At 36.9% G+C, this 21,163-nt stretch overlaps 1 protein-coding gene across 1 annotated transcript in view; it reads left to right on the forward strand.

The window, feature by feature from the left end:
• The window catches only part of PEX1 (peroxisomal biogenesis factor 1), a 28,205-nt gene extending 7,042 nt beyond the window's left edge, over positions 1-21,163 (forward strand). Inside the window, exons 6-24 of the mRNA XM_064444619.1 lie at positions 2-121; positions 2,248-2,371; positions 2,656-2,765; positions 4,027-4,127; positions 5,828-5,960; positions 6,713-6,809; positions 8,288-8,458; positions 9,850-10,004; positions 11,297-11,486; positions 11,690-11,856; positions 12,689-12,823; positions 13,412-13,476; positions 14,286-14,428; positions 14,506-14,609; positions 15,755-15,931; positions 17,520-17,750; positions 19,208-19,408; positions 19,758-19,888; positions 20,812-21,163. Of these exons, the coding sequence (XP_064300689.1) occupies positions 2-121; positions 2,248-2,371; positions 2,656-2,765; positions 4,027-4,127; positions 5,828-5,960; positions 6,713-6,809; positions 8,288-8,458; positions 9,850-10,004; positions 11,297-11,486; positions 11,690-11,856; positions 12,689-12,823; positions 13,412-13,476; positions 14,286-14,428; positions 14,506-14,609; positions 15,755-15,931; positions 17,520-17,750; positions 19,208-19,408; positions 19,758-19,888; positions 20,812-20,896 (2,640 nt within the window). The 3' untranslated portion in view covers positions 20,897-21,163. The remainder of the gene's footprint in view (position 1; positions 122-2,247; positions 2,372-2,655; positions 2,766-4,026; positions 4,128-5,827; positions 5,961-6,712; positions 6,810-8,287; positions 8,459-9,849; positions 10,005-11,296; positions 11,487-11,689; positions 11,857-12,688; positions 12,824-13,411; positions 13,477-14,285; positions 14,429-14,505; positions 14,610-15,754; positions 15,932-17,519; positions 17,751-19,207; positions 19,409-19,757; positions 19,889-20,811) is intronic.

A 21,163-nucleotide genomic window follows, 5' to 3' on the forward strand; every position in this document is an offset into this window, starting at 1 on the left:
GATTCCAGATGGTATGAGAAAAAAACTACATATCGAACTACATTCAACGGTCCGAATTAAGTCAGTTGAATCTATTCCTAAAATTCCTGTATCTCTTAGACTGCAACCCAAACTGAACTTAGTGAGTTGATATTCTTGGTAACATATTTGTTTGTATATTGGAAACTGATAATGTTAGGTTGGAGTTTTTTCAACATTTATTTGTTTTCATTTGTTAGATGATAGCTTGGAAGTTGTCTGTCATGTATGACATCATTCCAAAGGAATTTCTTTTTTGAATAATTCCTTGCTTTTTCTTTTTAGTACTTAAATAATTTAAATTAAGAAGATGCTATGATCCATTTAAACAAGGCTTATCTAGTAATGCTGTTTTGTATTTTGATCAATGATATGTAAACATCAAACCATTGAATTTTGTTTTGCATTTGCTAAATACTTCAAATAGTTTGGCGTGTTACCTGTAACAATATCCTATTTAAAAGAGCTGGCAGAGGTCACAGAGGGTGGAGGAAACATAACTTTTGAATTTTAACTCCTAGTTTCCTGAAGCTATTAGAGGACTGCTGTATAGTACCTTTTAAATCATAGGGTCTTCCGTTACGCTCAAATTGTGAAAATTTCTGATGTCCTTCTTACTAAAAAGGATGTTGACATCATGAAGGAGAAATGGCACTGGTAGGGAAAAGATGCATTTTCTGTTTAACTAGGTCTCAAACATAAACACTTGCAGTCAAAATAGCAACAATAATCGATAATAATTTTGCATCAGACCCTCATCTGCAGTACATTGATACCGGTTCCAACCAAGCAAATTTTAAGTGTATACATTTAGTCCTATAAAAGCAAAAACAAAAGAGAAAAAGAATCATAGAGTTAAAGAAGAAATATCCATTTTAAGTCTTCTGGGGGAAGACATGCTTATACTCTTCAAACATTGCAGTGCCCAGTGGATTTCCTAAGAAAGACAATTGCAGAAAAAATAATTGTAATTTTTTATGTGCCGTTTCAGTTTTTACTTCCTTAATGCTGATATTTTTCCCCCTCATGCTAAAGATTTAATTTTCTAGAGTTACATCATTGTATCCCTCTGTTTTCCTGTAAGTGAGACATATCCAGTCTTCTGCGTGAGCGTCTGTGACAGTGAAAACATACTTTGTACCAGTTCTCACAGGCTGCAGGTGTAGCTCTGGAATGACGTGTTTCTTCATAACGTACTGTATGCTTGCTTATGTGCAACACTGGACTGTTTATTTCCCACATTAGCTGCCCCTCAAAACTTTAAATACAGCACTTCCCATCATAGCAGGGCTTATGCATGGTTTGTCCTTCATCTCCGATATCCTGTTTTGGTTTCTTACCTACAGAGGTAAGAACTACAGAGGTAATAACTGCATTATTGGGTTTTTTATATTGGAGTTAAAAGAGTCATTAATTTGCTAAAATCATACAAAGTAGTTATGTGTGCTTTTATATGTTTTAAATACAGATTTCTCTCTTTCTTTCTAATTCGGTTGAAGTTTTTTTGGTTCTTGGAACAAACCAGACAAACACAGGACGAAAGAAAGAAATATGACTGTAGCTCTCATTTTCCTTTCTGAACATTGCTTCTATGATCTCGGATGATTCCCCCTTTGTAGACAGGAATTATGTTTCTGTGATTAGGAACTCAGCCAAGATATATCTGATCTAGACTCAGTTTCTTTTCATGTTCCATCTATCTAGATGATCTGGGATAAGTTGTTCAATCTCTTTGCCAGCCTGTTGAATTTTGTTGGTGCCCCTGATCTAGATGAGCCCAGGCTTCTTTGTAGAGGAAGCAGAGTATACAGGGAAGAGAGGGGTGTAATGAGCACCGGAAATAAGTCATAGGTCAATATTGGTGCATATCTTGGGTGCTCTTTCAAACCCAGGAGCTGAGCAGTGCTCTTGGATCTGGCAGTAGCGATAAGTAAAAGAAGAGTAAAAGCTTTTCCTTGCCCTCACATCAGTGTTCCAGAGATGAAATCTTTAGAGGTGGTATAAGATTCAGCTGTTGCCATAGTAAGGGCTAGGCAGGTGCTTTCCATAGAGCAGGTGATAGAAATGGTGTTTGTTGGCAAAACATTATTTTCTCTATAGATAAAACTGTTATGTCTTCTTCCATCTCTCTGCTACCATAAGAGAAATAAATGCCTCATGCATAGGAAGAAAACAGTTTTACTAACACCTTGTTTTGTTTAATTTCCCTCTTTCTTTTTTCCTAATTAGCACAAAGATATACACGAAGATGATGTTAAATCAGCTTTCGGTTCTTGGCTGCAGGATTCTGCTACTGATGATCTCCCATGGATAATGACAAGCCCAGACTGTATACATCTGTCTGTTAAAGAAGGTAAGGAATATACTGTCCTGTACTGTAGCGGTCTTAACTGTCCATTACAGAATTTACTTAGCCACTATGCCGTTTAATCTCTGTATACACCATTTAACGTAACAGATATTGCTTTACACTGAAACTGTAAGCATGAATTATGCTTTAATAATGATTAACCTTTCTTATTCTTTCATTTTGGATTATATTGTAGTAATTCAAAATACACTAATCTCTTTCATCTTGTGAGGAATAAAAACTGAATTTATTTGGAATTTTAATCATTGTTCCTTGGGTTTTTACAGGAATGGAGGAGTTTTTCCTTAGTGTAGTAAATCCTACACACACTGAAGAAAATAAGTCTGAGAATATTTTCATACTGAGTCCCAGTTTGCTGCAAAAGACTAATATACAAGTAAATATCACATAGTATCAGGTATCAAGTAATTTAAATTGTTATATTGGTTAAAAATATATTACATTTTATATATCACATATTTTGGTTTCCCTTTTAAAAAAAATAATGTCAGTCTGTTAATTAAATTAAATATCTGCATTCTTTATATGTTATTTTATAGCCTCAGCATTGGTGAGATTCCAGGCATCCCACGCTAGGTACTGAATTTCATGGTCTGTATTAAATTCTCAGAAAAATGAATTAGAGCAGAGGAAAGCCAGTAGTGTCCAAGTTTGAACATACTATCCTTATACATAGATGTTCTTCCCCTTCATACCTAAACCACTGTAAAATCACTTCACAGAGTACCTGGCAGGAACAGTAGCTTGTTCTGACACAGGTGAGACATATTCCCTATTCAAACCTACCAGGCTCATGCTGCCTTCTCGTTCATATAGTTTCTGTGCTTCTGTTTCTTCAGTCTTTCTCAGGAGAATAAATATTTCTATTTCACATTAGGATTACTGTTTCCATTAATAATTTGGGTTGAACCACCTTTTTTTTTTTTTTTAATTTTTAAACTGATAGAGTTAAATTTTAGCAGAGAATTAAGGTGTCCTGTTTCGGCTGTTTAGATTTTTTTTATTTCTGTAGAATTTAGGATTACTGTTAAAAAAAAAAGTAAAATGAGCTTTATTTCTGTTGGTAGTAGAGAAGTACAAGAAGACTTCTACAAATTGTGCTAGTGACTGGTACTAAAATGAAGGGGCAAAATGCATCTTAATAGCGGTGTCAGCATCTCCCACCAGCCTGTGGACCTCTCTGTTTGCCTGCCCAGCTTTCCATACTAGCTCCCTGGTAAACTAGACTGAAAAATTCCTGCAGGTGAAAATAAGCCAGGTGTTTTGTCAGGTCAGACTCCTGATCTGATTCACTATCCTGCTTACAAGTACTCATGCCAGCACAACAGGGGAGGGCACAGGAAAAGAAACAGTTAGAGGTAAGGAAAGAGGTGATGGGCTGCATAGTCTGGTATAAACAGTACTTGGCCTAATATCTAATCACAGGTTGTTACATCATTGTAAACACTGGATTATATTTTGGAAATAGTTGTTTTAATGCCATTTTGCTAATGCGTCTTTCTTTCAAGTGCAATAAGCTTCAGCAAAGCATACATGCAACATTTTCATTACACAATTCAAAAAATGGCTAGTAGCTTCTATACCCTTCTTCTGTAGTTATATTTAATGTAAAGTACTAACTCTTTCCTTTGTTGTAGGTTCTTTTACATCCTCTAACTAGAAACGCTGATGGTGACAGCCAGCCACCTATGTGTGATAGAGACAGGAACCTTCCTTACCACAAACTAAATGATTTAGGGTGAGACGTTTTTGTAGTAGAAAATCTGGGAGGGAATGGCAATGGGAATTAAAAAAAGTTAATATTGGTGGAAATGCAGATTTTTTGAAAACCAAGGCAGATTTAAAAAAAACTCTGCATCTTTCGGCTTGTGTCAAGACCAGACCTTATGCTAGTCTATGTAGATGGTTAATTTTGTCCTCTGAATAGCCTTACTGAGGTGAATAGAAAACTTGACATGACTAAAGTTACTCATGTCCTGGAAAGTTCACCATGTCTGACAATAGGATGGGAGGTCTCAGAACTGCCTAAATTTCAGAATAAATACTGATAGTTCAGTGACTCTTTCTGTACTTCTAAGTGGTATGAAACAGACCTCTAAGTAGTAGTAAGGGATACTGGGGTTGTTGGATGGTGTTTTTAGCTGGGGTTTCCAAATGAAGCAAAACTTATGATATATTGCAGTCTGTCTGTCAGTCGTCTTCCCACAGTAACTTAAACGTGTTTACTTGTTTAACTAAATTTAACAGTATGGGTCTCTCAGAAACTTAGTTCATAGTTTTATCAGAATTGTTGTCTGAGGAGAGAAATTCAGACTCGTGTCTCCACTGATAAAAAGTGCAATGTAAGCCCAACAGCTACTTGGTTAACCTGCGAGGTGGCTAGTGGCAGTGGTATAGTCTGGAACTAGCCATAAGACATGCTGGCTCTTTCCCAGCCTATAAGTAAGTGATACATTATGCTGTGGTCATTAGTATGAGGGAAGACAGCAGTACTGTGTAGCGAACTTGAGGTAGGGATGGGGCAGAGGGGACATGGGAGAGTTAAAGTATCATGGTAGTATGCTGTCAGCGTTGTGAAAGGCAACTGAGGATATTATATAGAAGAGGGAATAAGAACTGATCTAGAGGTAGTGTGGTAGGGACAGGATGTGGTAGGAATAGAATGGAGTAGAATAGAGTATTTCAGTTGGAAGGGACCTACAACAATCACCTAGTCCAACTGCCTGACAACCTCAGGGCTGACGAAAAGTTAAAGGATATTATTAAGGGCATTGTACAAATGCCCCTTAAACACTGACAGGCTTGGGGCATTGACCACCTCTCTAGGGAGCCTGTTCCAAGGGTAGGGATATTAGAGACTGGGACTTATTTGTTCATTCAGTTTCTCCTAGAACAACACTTTTTGTTTAAAGTTGAAATACAAAACTGATAGCCTTGCTGTTTGTGGACCTGAAAGGAGCACTGTTGTGTCAAAAGCGATAGAGATTTAGGGCCGGTGAAGGATAAGGATGCCTTAAAATGCACTGTGTGCTGCTTTTCCGAAAAGGCTGAGAAGTTTTCTGACCCAGGCATGCTCCATGTTTTACCAATTTGTTACATTCCTTAGGAGGCTGTTACTCAGACAACTCAAATAGATGAAGCCCCAAAATATGGTTAGCTCTCATCTCCTGAGGTAACTCATGGTAGGGTGGTGTAGAATGACTAGATCACCCTTGTATTTTGGGGTTGTTCTGCAGTGTCTGTCTGTGTCCCCTGTGTCCCCACTGCAAAATAAAGGTGCTGTCTCTTCAAATTGAATTGTCTTTAGTTTTTTCTTGAAAAGGTGCAATACGTCAAAATGTGTCAGCATTGAAACTTCACCCTATTGCAAATTATTACTATTTACATCATGTGTACTGATGTTACCCTAGGCCATTTAATGTTTTATTTCCTCTGCAGAGGAGTGGACAAATTGGGAGCATCTTCCTTTGAACACATAAGCCACAGTCTTCTGGGGCGTCCTTTATCTCAAAAGCTGGCTACTATTGCTGCAGGGCTGCGAAGTGGAGGGGTGCTTCTCACAGGAGGAAAGGTACACACTTTACTACCCTCTACTTCCAAGCCCTCCCAGACTATTTTATGTAGTTAGAAAACTGTTTTCATTAGTTTTCTTTGATACCGTGTTAACTCCAAAGAATTCAAGAACAAGCTGAAAAAAGAGCAGTTAACAGAGTTAATTCAGTAAAACATATTCTATATATGTATACACATTATAGGTACACTTCATCAATATATATTCATATTTCATGTATGTGTATATATATAAAGTAAGTTTTAAAGATTGCTACCAATGCAATTTCAATTTGTTCCCTATGGGGATTAGTCTACTTTGTGTTTATACTATAATAAACACTTCTTGTCTCTGAAATATTTGAATGAAAATAAGGATATAGTATTTTCTCCTCTGTTATAACATAAAACAGCAGCGATAAGAGTTGATACTCTTATTTTCCTGTTGCCTCTTATGGTGATCCATTTAATACCACTGAATATCCATTTAATAGTCCACTGAAACTAAAAAATGTCATAACACTGAACTCAGTGGAATCAGAACGCTATCTGTAGTGGATGTATCCACTCTGAATTTGTTTATACTTGTTTCAGTCTAGGGATTTGGTCTCTACCAAGTGATATTAAGACAGAATACATATATACTTTTGGTGAGGAAAAAATGCGTGTACAGCTTTCCCAGCTTGTTAACTTGTGTATACTGTGACAAAAACTGCACAGAAACAGAAGAAAATTGTTCTGTCAATTTACATTAGCTCACATTTAATTTTGTAGGGAAGTGGAAAGTCAACATTAGCAAAGGCCATCTGCAAAGAAGCATTTGATAGACTGGACACTCACGTAGAAGTAATTGATTGTAAAGCTTTAAGAGGTATGATAATTTTTTTATCTCAAATGTTTGCAGTATGTTGAAGAAGCACAATTATGAAGTTACTATATTTAGTCTGAATATTTTTCTAGTTTTATTACTGCTTTTGCAAGGATATTTGATTCCCCACAATAAGCATCTTCAACAGTCTGATGAAAATACTAAAAATAATCTGCCACAAACTTATTTCACACTTTTATCAGTTTCTGTCCTGCGTACCACCACCAAATTCAAACCATGCTTTCCATGCTTATTTCTAATTGTTGCAAAATAGGAGGAAGTTCCAAGTTGAACTGTTTTTTCAGCTGTGCTAGCTGGAACAAATGTTAAGTTAACAAATCAAAAGTGTTAAAGGATACCTGTATTACGTAGTAAAAGGATGACAGACGCCAAAGAATCATAGAATCATAGAATCATTAAGGTTGGAAAAGACCTGAGATCAAGTCCAACCAGCAACCCAACACCACCATGCCTCCTAAACCATGTCCCCAAGCGCCATGTCTACATGATTTTTGAACACCTCCAGGGATGGTGACTCCACCTCCTCTCTGGGCAGCCTCTTCCAATGCCTGACCACTCTGTCAGTAAAGAAAATTTTCCTAATATCCAATCTAAACCTCCCCTGATGCAGCTTGAGGCCATTTCCTCTCGTCCTATCACTAGTGACTTGGGAGAAGAGACCAAAACCCACCTCACTACAACCTCCCTTCAGGTAGGTGTAGAGAGCAATAAGGTCTCCCCTCAGCCTCCCCTCCAGACTAAGCAATCCCAGAAGGATCAAACAACCAGCTGAAACCTGATTTACGATGGCATATTTACTAACATAGTGTATGTTGGCAATAGTCATCTAACACTCATGTTTATAGATGATGATGAGGTGAATCCTTAGGTTTTGTGAGTCCAAAATCAGTGCTTTGCACCAAAGATTGAAGAGGACAAAAAAGGCTTTTTTTACTTGTTCATTCACTGGCTTTTCCAAATAGTCTTGGTGTTACAGAGGTAGAGAATAATCAACTGTTTTCTCACAGAGCCCGTATGTTGTGTGGCTGTACTCTTTTTGCTTAAGTCCCTACTAAGATCCTTGCTCCAGAGAAAAAGGGAAAGACTGATAAAGAGCTAGGTCCTTCACTCTGAAAAATTCTTCCAATTGTGGGACTCCTTGTAGCTAATTTAGAGTGCTGCTGATACTTCTCTCTTCTTAACCGGCTAGAAATTAGACCTGTAGGCTTCTCTGGTGGTTAGTGAAAGATGATGAATCTCATTTTAGGACTGGTAGATCCTTCAAGTACTTTTTTGGTAGATGATGTGGACTCTTCTTTACTGACTGTTGTCTCTGGTTCAGTCTTGGTACTTGGATATGTAGGAGTAAAGTTAAGCTACACGAATCAAAACAGTTAGTACTACATTAGCAAGATGTAGTCAGTCTGATGATTTTTTTTTTCCTGATATGTTTTGTCATGAAAATTTAATTTCTGTTTTAGGAAAAAGATTAGTAAACATAAAGAAAACTGTGGAAGAAGCTTTTTTAGAGGCAGCATGGAGACAACCATCCATTCTTTTGATGGATGATCTTGATCACATTGTCGGAGTACCTTCTACACCAGAGCATGAGAACAGCCCTGAAATGGTTCAGAGCAATAGACTTGCTTATGGTAATACTGTGCTACCTGTGTCTGGATAAAATTAGAATTTCTTGCACCTAAATTGTACTGTCCTACCTGAACAATTCTGTCTGTGTCATTATTGCCTCTGCACCATGTGGTATTCCACGGCAGAATTATGGTACATAGACCATTTGTAGACCATTTGTGGACCACCAACTGGATCAGAATGGTCCACTCCGGAGCTTGGAGTGGTCACTGCCAATGGTACGTACACCACCGCTGCCGATGGCAATGCCTGTTGTCAGTACCGCTGCCAGTGGTAGAGGCTTCTCCATTCCTTTTATGTTGTTCATGCACTCAAATACATTGCAATTGCTTCCAAGTTAGTAATTAATCTCTAACTGATAATTATTAATAAGATAAATGTTACAATTGACATATTAAAATTGATCCTGTTTTCCATAATTACTATTTTTAATTACAGAGATACATAAATTTGATACTTATGGATGTTTAGAACCAGTTTCTTTTAGCTGAATACTAGCTTAGTTATCATCCTACTTGGTAGGCTTTGTGGAACTTCTATTTTATTTTACAGTGTAACAATCGACAGATTTTAAAAGTAAGATCATCAGTTGTAGATTGACATCCCGTATATGGTTCCTTTTTATTCCCTAAAATTTAGGCAATGATAAGTTGCAAAATAAAATTAAATTATCAAGATTAATATCTTTAAATTTTTTTAGCTGAATTCAACTCTGTGTAAAATTCAAGCCATAGCAAGAAATAACTTCCATTTTTTCGCTCAGTTTGAGGGAGTTAGCATAACCTTTTATTAAATTACATTTGAAGTTCAGAAAATCTTGCCATCATTTCTTTTTGTAAAATATTCACTTAAGTTACTTGCAGAATTGTTTGTGTTTCTTATTACTTTATTTACAGTTATAATGCATAAAGCAGAGGTTTAGAGTTTTAAAGATTATTCATTGAAGATCTACTTTGCGTTCATAATTTCTTTGGCTTTCATATATTATTTTTTCCTAGATTGCTTATTTTCTAGGCTTAGCATCTATTTTTATTCTTATAACTTTCCCCTTCTTGTTTGCATGGAGGGAATAATATTTCTAGAACAGGGATCATAGCACACAAAAAGCCCCTCCACATTTAATATCCTGTGGTAGACATCATCAATTGTGTTACAAATTTAGCTTTTAAAGAGCACTTCTGATGGCAATTTATTGATGGAATATACTGTCCTAGAAAAAATAACTCTACATCTTTTTTTAATTAGAAAAAAAGCCTGTAAACATGCAAATAAATATATAATAAGATGTTACATTTTGTGTACCCTAATGCTGCTTTCCAGTAGAAATGACTATTATGAAATACAGAATCTTTTGTTATTTTGCAATTCATGGAGCAATGTCTTATGTGTCTAGTTTTGAAAGATCTGATAAAAGAAGCTATTTCCATGGGGAGTTTGATTGCATTAATTGCCACAAGTCAGTCTGAGCATTCCATACATCCTTCCCTGGTTTCAGCTCAAGGAACTCACATATTTCAGTGCTTCAAATGTATCCAATCTCCAGATCAGGTAAATCCACATATTTATTCATTTGATTAAAATGTTGTTTGCCTTCCCTGCAGCCTCAAATACAGCACTGGAACGGCTGCAAAAATAGTAGGTTACACCTGAAGATGAGAAAAAAATATGGAAATCTTAGAAGTTCTTTCATGGTACTTAAATACCTTAGAACTTACATCTATCATTATAAAGTTTTAAAAAAACAAAAGTAATCCAGTGAAAACTACCAGTTGGCCCCACTCTCCCTGTCTTCAGTGTCGAGAGAAGGGTGTATTCAGGTGAGATTTTAGTTCACTGTAAAACAAGTCAGGTTGTCTAACATAGGTGAGATATGCATGTCTCCTTGTTACCTGTAAGGGGATTCTAGAGGAGCAGCTTTGAAAAAACATATAAGTCACTACAGTTAGATAAAAGAGATTAAATCTAAGTGTGTTTTTTCGCTGCTCAGAGGAATAAGTATGTCCCTAGAACATGTATTTTTAAAATGTTATTAAAACTAAATTAATTTTATGGGAAGGTTTTGGTTTGGATTTCTATATTGATATATCCCTCTACTTTTGAATGTAATCCATTTTGAAAAATAATAAGGATAGAGGGAAGAATAAACAGTATAACTTCACTGCAGGAGAAAGCAGCACTTTGTACCTCTGCGTGCCCTAATGGCACAACACAGACGTGGCAACTCGTTTCTGTTTAACACAAGTTGTTCCTGCCTGCATGTCTCCTGGCACAGGCTTGCAATTAAAGGCCACTGAGGAGGGCGTTCTGTGTTAGATACAATGTAGCTTTGTCCCACTTCCTGCAATACTGCTTTCATCATTTTTAATACTAATACATGAATAAGGGTGAGACATCACTGGAAAAGTTAGAATCTCAAAAGATACCAAATTATCTGATGTATTTTTATCTAATGCAATATATTTATTCTCAAATATATTCTACTCATTGGCAAAATGAAATATGTTCCTTTTCCTGTGAAACAGAAAAAATGGGTAAAAAAATGCGTAAAACAGTAGAATCGGGGGGTGGAGGGCTGTTCCATTATTATTGTTGGATTTAAGATAGCTGTAGCAAGGTCAACATTTAAAGTTGTAAAACTGATTAGTTTATTGAAATTCACCTGAAGAACTACCTTTTGTTTATATCCATGCCTGCTCATATTTTATTATTTGAAGGTTTGGTGACGTATAAATATTTAAGGAAATTTTATAGCTTGTATGTATTTAGGTTTTGAATTTTTGAAATCCATATAAATAGTAAACTTACTTAATATACACCTGCTGCACAATTCTGTTTTTCAGAAGCAAAGATGTGAAATGCTGTATTCCATAATAAAAAAGAAACTGAATTCTGATATGAAGAAGTTCTCTGATCTTGACCTTCAGTGTATTGCAAAGGAAACAGAAGGTTTTGTTGCTAGAGATTTTAGTATGCTGGTTGATCGTGCCATTCATGCCTGTGTTTCCAACCAGAATGCATTTCAAAATGGCGGTATGTTGACAACATCTCTTATTTCATAGTCTTACTTCTATTTTCCAGAACCTGTGGAGTAATGCAGAAAGAAAAAGCTATTTTTTGTTTTATGTTTAAAATTTGTTTAGTTGTTACATATTGTGAGGAATTTGTTACTGGTAGACTGTGTTTTTTTGTTGTTGTTGTTCAGGATTCTTTTTTCTTTTTTTTTTTTTAAGCAGAATTGAATCTGTCAACTATGGATTTTCAGAAGGCTCTAAAAGATTTTACTCCATTAGCTCTGACAAATGTTAATCTTCATAAACCTAAGGACATCGGCTGGGACAGGGTTGGTGGCTTAAAAGATGTGAAGCAAATACTCATGGATACCATCATGTTACCTGCAAAGGTACCCAGTTCTTTTGAATTAGTTACCTGAATTTTGTACCTAATGTTAGTAGGGGAAGAATGATTTTTAAGGGGTGACTTGGTGTTTGACAGATACTTGATTTTAAGCTACTTTTGTAGCTTCCTAGTCTTCAGCTACTGGAAAACTTTCTCCCTCCCCTCCCCTCCTCCAAATACACAATGCAATGGCTTGTGCTTTTCTACAGATCAAGTGTTGCTCTAGAATATTGCAATATTGCTAACATCATCTTTGCTACACTCTCTGTTGCAGGGTTTATGATCATGCTCTGTAAAGATGACATTTCCCGCTGTCTTCTGCAGTGCTTAGCTAGAGGAGTAATCTCTTTTGGATGAATGCCAATCCATCGATTCCCCTTTATTTTTCTTTGGCCTTTCTGCCTTGCTTAAAACATCCAGCACTGAGATGAGCCACCCATTTCAGTCTTCAGAGAAATGACTGAACAGTTTTCAGTATAATGGACAGAATCTTTTACTGTATACTTAGATAATTTAATGATATCAGACAGTGATTAAAATAGGAATTTAGAAGTACCAATATACATTATAAAGCTCTAGTGCATCCCTATTCTGTCCTGTTTCCTCTTGGTAGAAAATGCTACTTCTTTGTATGTTACGTACCCATGAAGCCTAGGAACCCACTTCAGCCCCAAGGAAACTAACAACAGTCCAGATGAGCTCTTGTGATAATAATGTGGATAAAAGAAATTAGACACATTCTGTTTAGACAAAAATCAACACTAGTCAGTGATGTTACATTACACTGCAGCATAATTATGTATTTTAGAATATGTCTTGTTGAAACTCTTTTCCAGTATCCAGAATTATTTGCAAACCTGCCCATACGACAGAGATCAGGAGTCTTGCTGTATGGAGCACCTGGAACAGGAAAAACACTGTTAGCGGGAGTAGTTGCTCGAGAGAGTGGAATGAATTTCATCAGCATCAAGGTAGTAAGATTTTGAAGATTAATTGATTCATTTTATTAACTGAATGAAATAGCTTAACAGAATACCTGTGAGTTTGTGCTTGTGAGGGCAAAATACCAAAGCAAGAAACTCACATTTAAAATTTGGTATCAATCTGCTTATGCTACCATCTGACTTCTGGAACTTGACAGTTTTATTACCGAGATTTTTTTTGTATAATTATTCATTAGGCAGAATTATAAAATTTAATTAGATGTTCTTAGTTTCATATTTTTCATTAAAAGTTCCTGGATTTTGGTTCCACTCGACAATGAAGTTGAGCAATGCATTTTAAAGATACTTCCAAAATTCAGTGTAAGCAATTGCCTTGTGACACTGTAATTCATGTTCTGTTCTAGTAGAAAAATTGAAATTATTACTTTAAAATTAATTGGAATGCTGAGAGGATTCTTTTGGCTTATCTAGACCCGTTGGCTCTTCTGTTCAGAGATGCCACTCTCTTGGTTACAAGAAAATTCACTCTAGTATATGAAATCTATGATGATGTTGAATTACACAGTAAAACTAAGAAATATATAATGAATGTTCTTTTCTGATTTTTTTTTTTAGGGACCAGAGCTGCTCAGCAAATACATTGGAGCAAGTGAGCAAGCAGTTCGTGATATTTTTAACAGGTTGGCTTTGTAAAGATTTGTGATGTTATCGATGAATTTTATTGGTTGAAGCTCCAAGAAATAATTCTGTTGTCCTAGGAGAGACATGGCATCAGATCACAAAAGCATTTGAAATAAGTAGTTGTGCCGAACCAGATGTTCAGATCTTGGCAAGTTCAACTTGAGTGTCATTATTTAAGAACAGAGCATTTCAGCTCAGATCAGGAGTGCACTTTTGAAGCTGAACTCGCAGTTCTCTCCGTTTACAGTGTGTTGGTTCACATTACAGACCTGTCTTGGAAAACACATGCTGAATTCCTATGAGATAATTCCAGGAGACAGTCGAATGTGCTCCTACTAGTAATGAATGCTCAGTACATAGGATCATACTAGACTTAGTACTGAGGCCGTTGGTGCCAGCTATGTTTTTACAAATGAGCCCTTGCTCACCTTCAGTGCTCACTAATGTAAACATATCCTGCGTAGCCTCTGCTTCTCGTGTAGTTACAGTGTAGGCACTTTTTGTGTTAGATGTACATAAGCCAAGACCTTATCTGCAGTGACTGGATTTTAGAGCTTTCATGTGTATTAACATGACAGTTGAGTACTTCAGAAATTGTAAAGTGCAAGGTATGTCATAAAACGGAGCAGTGATTCCATTGCAATCCAATTCTTCAGAACCTCTTCATTTCTACAGAAAACAGATTTTCTGTTCTCTCATTAAAGATAACTGTTCTCTGAAGCAAAAAGCAATTACCTTTAATATTTCTAAGCAGTGACCCAAACTTAAAAAGAATTTAAGTATTGCCTTTGGTTTTTTTTCCTTTTAGAGCTCAGGCAGCTAAGCCTTGTATCGTTTTTTTTGATGAGTTTGATTCTATTGCTCCTCGCCGAGGTCATGACAACACAGGAGTTACAGACCGAGTGGTTAACCAACTCTTGACTCAGTTAGATGGTGTGGAAGGCTTACAAGGTAATAATTCATCTGTGTGCTCCTTTTTATGCAAAAGTTTAGCAGATGTTAATGATATTTTTCTGCACTTTCCTAAGGGGTCTATGTGCTAGCTGCTACTAGTCGCCCAGATTTGATTGACCCTGCTTTGTTAAGGCCAGGTCGACTGGATAAGTGCCTGTACTGTCCACCTCCTGATCAGGTGAGGAAACCAAACATTTTATATGAAAGGCAAGGAAAAAATATCAAACTAATGGGCTTCATTCTCCTTTTCTTTTTAAATGCCTTAGTGGCATTTCAAACCTGGACAAAGTGGACTTGATTGCCCAGCTCCAGTTATACAACAGTATAAATTCAATGATCTTAGTACAAGGCTGTTTACCACAGTCCTCAGGATCAAATCATGTTCCTGTGGATATAGCTGATTTTAAAAAAGGAAAAATTAAAAAAGGAAACTAGTCTGCAGAAAAAAATTGGATGCTGAGTAGTGTTCACCATGCTCTGCGTCTTTCTCTGAATTATGAGTCCTGTGGATCTGCAGTTTGCTTGAAGCCATGAACTATAGTCATTCCCAACCCAACTCTTTAATTGTCTGAAGTTCTCAGAGCAGTTTTATTCTGAATCCAGTTGGTCCCACTCTTGTTTACCACATTTAATTTGAAATGTTCAAGCTGTCTTTCAGTCAGATGTGTCACTAGCTAGGAAAAGAATGATTGGTTTTAGTGGGGTTTGGATCGGGCCTCTGAGACTGTACAATGTGTGTCTTTGATCCCCCATTTTATGAGGAAGAAATGAGTGCTGTTCATTTTCAGATTAGTTGGCACATTTAACAAATACCACATCATTTCATTCAGAAACACATATGAAAGATGATCCTGTGCCTTAAGAACTCAGATATACTCTCTTTTCATTTTTGTTCTTCTTGTTATAAACTTCTGATTTAGAATATGATCATTCAGGTAAACAGAAGTTTTTAAAATTTGTCATGCTTCTCTTTGCGAAAGGACGTAGAGAGTTCACCTTCATATTTTTATAGATTTCTAATATAAAAATCCCAGATATTAACTGGATATTTAGAGAAATATATTCCTCTGTATACTGTGTTTGGTACAGTTTCTCTTAGAGTCTTCAAGAAAATGTAACAAATGTATGCCTATATTTTAAAGATTGATTACTGTACAGTATGTCCTATATGTACCGTTATTAGGATAGTATCTTCTTCAGAAAATATCCTTCCTCCCTCAGATAGGAAGTGGCTTGTGACAGGGCCAGCACACTGTCTAGCAATCAGGACAAAGAAATGAAGAGGTTGCTTTACTGACACTTTTTTCTCCTCCTTTTTTACAGAATTCACGCTATGAAATCCTAAAAGCTCTCAGTCATTCTCTGTCCTTGGCAAATGATGTGGACTTCCAGGATTTAGCAGCAAAAACAGAACGGTTGACAGGGGCTGACCTAAAAGCTTTATTGTACAATGCCCAATTAGAGGCAATCCATGCTAATTTAGGTTCAGGTTTAACACAGGTAAAAAAAAAACTGATATAAAAGAAGTCTCTCCTCTTCTGTTGATATGTTTGAAAGGGTTAATTTTATCCATGTTTTGTTTTGTTTTTTAGCAAAGTTATGTTTAATAAGACTTAATTTTCCTGTATTTGTATGCAGAGGATTAAAATCTTAATGTTTGCAGTAAAAGGCAAGAATAATGTAACAAATTAGTTTAAATACTTCTTAAACACAAGTTTTTTTCATTTTATTATGTGTTTAATGTTGAATAGATTCATGTAAGCCAGATCTGCTTACTATTGTTATGAGGAATGACTGACAGATCAATAGGAGGGATCCCACTCCAAGTTCTTAGGAGCAGCTAGCAAATTCAATTTTGAGGTGGCACATTTTGGATGATGGAGGAAGCAAGGAATTGGTGGGTGTTGTGGAGTTGTTCCAACAGACTGAGTTTGATCTGAGGTCAGGAGAGAAGTGGCGAGAGGATGGTGATATCTGAAGTGGTCTGCTCTGGCTCATCTTCCAGGCACCAGCTAATACTTGCGTTTCCAAGGCACAGGATACCACCCTTAGCTTATACCCCTTATGCAGCTAACAGGTCCTTTCCTCTTTTAGCCTCTATTCAGCCACCTCTCCTCACATTTTTAATGCCTGTCTTCCAGTTCTAGCTGGGAAGGGGCAGGCATGGCTTCTGCTACTTGGACGTCAAAGGGAGGGGTTGGGTCAAGGGTGCAAAAGCAAGGAGACCTCTTGGGTTCTTTTTGTCCCAGCGGTTACCAAGGGATGGGGCTCTGAGGGTGCAACTCTTAGTATTGGGAGGGATCTCTGGCATATCTTTCCTAACAATCCCTTCACCTGTAACATTAGTAAGTAGTTGTAAGGATACCTGATGATTATCTGTCATCAGAGGAGGCCATTGTCTAAAGCAGTGGTCTCCAGAATGGTGTGCACCCACCCCAGGGGGTGCACAAGACAATCCATTGAGGTGCAGGAAGAAAATACTAGAACTTCAATAGTGCATGTATATAAATTACAAATAAATAAGTAAGCATATATTTGGTGGACTGTGCTCAGAAACTTTTTACTCTTAGGGTATATGATCAAAAAAGTTTGCAAACACCAGTCTAAAGCAACAGCTGTGATTTCCACATCAGCATTTAAAACGTGTTGGCTATGACTAAAGATGAGTACAGCAATTAGACGCTGAAAAAGTAGGCTTACCACTATCTACTAGAGCATTTCACACAAGATACTGAATTGCCTGGAGGGAGTGGTTGAGACAGAAGGGATTCAGTTCTACAACCAAAAATGTACATGAAGTTTCCCAACACTTGCTGTTACTGAGTGAGACAGTTCAAAGCAAACAAATAAAACCTTAAGATTATCTCCTCAAATTATTTTTCTAGCACGAAGACAGAAAGTTCTTCCTAAAGGCATTGGCTTTTCTTAGCAAAATATTTGGAAATACACGCCCAGAGAAAGACAGGTTACTGGAATCAAATGTAAATCGATACTTTCATTTGCACTGTATGTGATTTTTTTTTTTTAATCTGTTTCAGATTACAGTAGTTATGAGTTAACACTTCTAATGTTCTGTTCTTTGTCACAGGATTTTGGTTCTAGTTCTGATAGTGACTTCAGTCTCTCTTCCATGGTTTTTCTAAACCACAGCAGTGGCTCAGATGATTCGGCAATAGATGGAGAAGCAGGACTAGAGCAATCCCTTATTTCTTTAGATATGTCTGACTTGCTTCCCGAAGATCCAAGGTCCAACATGTATCGTCTTTATTTTGGAAGCTCTTATGAATCAGAGCTGGGAAATGGAACTCCTTCAGAACTGGTAAATTACAGCCTTACTATTTTGAATTTTCTAAATATTACCAGTTGTAAAGCAGAAAAACTGAACTAGGCAAATGGTGTGGTTTTATAAATAAAATTATGTCTGCTTTGTCCTTCAAACTGTCTTCAGCCTATACCATGTGGTCCACAGTGAGGAAGAAGATGGAATGATGTGATCTGACAAAATATGATATGGACTTATCTGCAACTTTGCAGGAGTTTAAAATCAAAATCCCAAAATACTGCTTTAATACCTTATAATCAAGCAAACTGCATTCATACTAGATCTTACTGTCTGGTCTAATTGCCTGTTGCCTTCCAAAGTTTAATACTAAAACAGTTTTTGACTTTTTGGTGTTGTTTTTTTTTAACTTGGTTTTATTACTAAACAATGACCATCCAGCTTTCAAGAATTACGTCATTCTTAAGAATCAACAAGCATTTTCAGTTTCCAGTAGAGTGTGCATTAATGGAATAATCTGACCATGGGATTGTGTAAACAAGGGAAGTAAACCTTAACTCCCATTGTTGCTCTTAAGAAGCAAAATTCCTGTTGTTGTAGTATCACATTGCACAGAGAGCATCACGTTCCCTGGCTGGCTTGCAGATAGGGGTGTGCTGGTCGGCTACCCTGCACCTGCATGGTGACCAGCTGGCCAGCTTGTCTCACTTGGCCGCCAGGTAAGCAAAACAGAATATGCTGCCTCTGAGCTCCTTACGGTGAACAGATGACTTTAGAGTTTGCATGTGATCCATGGGACATTTATTTTCAAGATCTGTTGTAGAATTGCTGTTACAGGTTAGTTATCAATATTGTTAGACTCTTGTTTTCAAAACTGCCTTGCATTGATTCCTAAAGCCAAAAATAACTTATCTTGACATGAGAGAACTAATTATGGACTGCTGAGGTGCTTTTGTATGCTTTGTCTTGCATTATAGATGATAGTGTTCCATTAACATGTCTTCAAAGACCTCAGTTTTCCTCTAAGTATGAAAGTTTTTCAGCAAGGCTAGGAGGACTTTGATCTCTTAAAGCTGTTGAACTTGAAGGTTTACACTCATCAAGTGCACAGAGAATTTGGAGGTGATGACTACTGAGATTACGAGTCACTCCAAAGCTAGCCACATAAACTTGCAGATTTCCAAACCGCTGATTTTCATATGTAAATAAAACAATGGACTTAGTAGACCTTTATTCTTTTTGAGATAGGCCAGTGCAAAAATATGTAGACCTTTCCTGAAGATGAAACACTTTATTTTCAAATTTCACTGTGGCAAAATAACTTAAGCTTTCTATTCACAAAGTTATATATGTGATATATTTTTAAGAGAAAATAACTCTTTTTGCCAGTGGGGGCAAGTTTATACTGAATTACATTTGTAGGCTAAATCTTAATGGTGGAGTTGCTCTTTTGGATCCATAATGAGTTAATGTATTTCTCCTCGTGCTCAATTTAGAGCTCTTTGTGTTTGTCTGGACCAAACTCCATAACTCACGACTTTACCAGCGTGACTCAGAGAGACACAGCATCATCACAACCTTCAATGCTTAGAACAGCTTCTCAGGAAGACTCCCTGGAAAATAACCCGGAGCAGCACGCAGAGCAGCTGAGGACAGAAATCAGTGCTATCAAAGCCAATTACAGAAGCAGGAATGGGGTATGGCAACTTTCTCGATTATTTAGTCTTAACACTTTTCTGTTGTTTTCCCACACTTCTTGGTATTTCAGTAAATATTTTCTGCAATAATATTAAATATAATGTAAGAAAGATAGCAAAGATAAATTATACCTATTTTGAGGAAAAATAACCCAGATCTTAACATGCATATAACTAAGCAGTTATTTCTGCGTTATTAATACTGGAGGGAGGCGGGGGAGTTGTGATTGTATTTACAATACATTTGTCTGTACATGTAATGAGGAAGTTCCAGAGTTACTGATGTTCATGGCACTATGTCTTTGTTTCTGTGGTAACTTTTCATTGTCTGTTCATGGCTGTTTTCAAGGAGGACAGCACCCTTAATCAGTCAGTGCTTGCCAAGAGCACTGCAGTTATTACCCAGTCCCATCTGATGACTGCACTTGAGGGTATAAGACCATCCATTAGCCAAGACGATTGGAAGAATTTTACTGAACTGTAAGTATTAATATTTTTTTTTTGGTAATTGTGTATTCAGTGGAGATTTGGTCTTTCCACATTTCTTATTCATCAGAAACACAATTTAATGTGGGGAATAGCAGAGCTGAACAACTTCTGACAGCAGTTTTTGTCAGAAATATTAAATTACCCACAGAATATTTTACCAGTGCATTGTCTTTTATTGTTTTTGTTAGCGTACAGCCTAGAAATTCTAATCGCAGACAAGAAAATCCTTGTATTTTGTTCAGAGCTATTCCAGTATAAAAAGGCACCAATTCCCTGAGACTTGGAGCTAAGGTCCTTCCTGCTCCCACTGAGTTGGAGCCCCTTGTATTTTCAGATTGCTGGGTTTTGATTCTCCATAGTGGTCTTTGTAGCTGGTGTGTTTGGGAAAAGGCAGTAATCTGCAGAAAAGGAGAATGTGTCTCCATAGACTTGGAAAAGACTGGAGTGAAAAAGCTGGAAACTGGCATTGGAATGTTCTGTGATCTCACCAGTGGGTTCTTCTGACACGAAGGTTGTTAGAGGAGCTGTCTTCCTCAGCTGATACATACATAAGAAGGTCTTAGAGCAGTGGAAAGAGAGAAGGAAGGGGCAGGAAAGGAAGAGAATGAGAGATGCATCCCAGGAGTCTATACTGCCCTGCCCACTTCTGTTCCTTCTCCCACCTTCCCTGCTCCCAGCCCCAAAAAGTAAAAATAATAATAATAAAAAAAAGGCAGCAGGGCAGAGAGCTCTGAGTCAGGTTTGTGGATGAAAACTCCTCCAGGTCCCCAGGTCCGAGGAGACATGCACTCTTCATTTCCATAGAAATACATGTAAACATCTGTAGTTCTGTGTTGCATTAATGTGTACCTGAGGACGCATACGCAAACAAAGGCATTTAATAAGAATTTGCTAATATCTTTTTCTGTTTCCAGGTATGATAATTTTCAGAATCCCAAGAAGAGAAAAGGACAAGTTGGCTCAATGTTCAGACCAGGACAAAAAATAACTCTAGCTTAGGAACTTGTATTTGCTTGTAATTGCTAAACTGTAACTGGAAATTACAAATGTGATTAAATCAGATATTTATATTCGTATGGATTTATTAATGCAGCAGTTGAAGCTAAGTTTCTTTTAAACTTACATGCTGTAAAATTGTCACATTTTATTTTGAAGAAAATTGTCTTCCTTCAGAATGATATTAAATTTTTGAGAGAACATTGGTTACGTTCTGTCCAGTTGTTTATCACAAAAAAAAATTAAATTTTGCTTTTTATCAATACAGTT

The sequence above is a fragment of the Phalacrocorax carbo genome, chromosome 2 (genome assembly GCF_963921805.1).
Source record: "Phalacrocorax carbo chromosome 2, bPhaCar2.1, whole genome shotgun sequence".
Taxonomy (NCBI): Eukaryota; Metazoa; Chordata; class Aves; order Suliformes; family Phalacrocoracidae; genus Phalacrocorax; species Phalacrocorax carbo.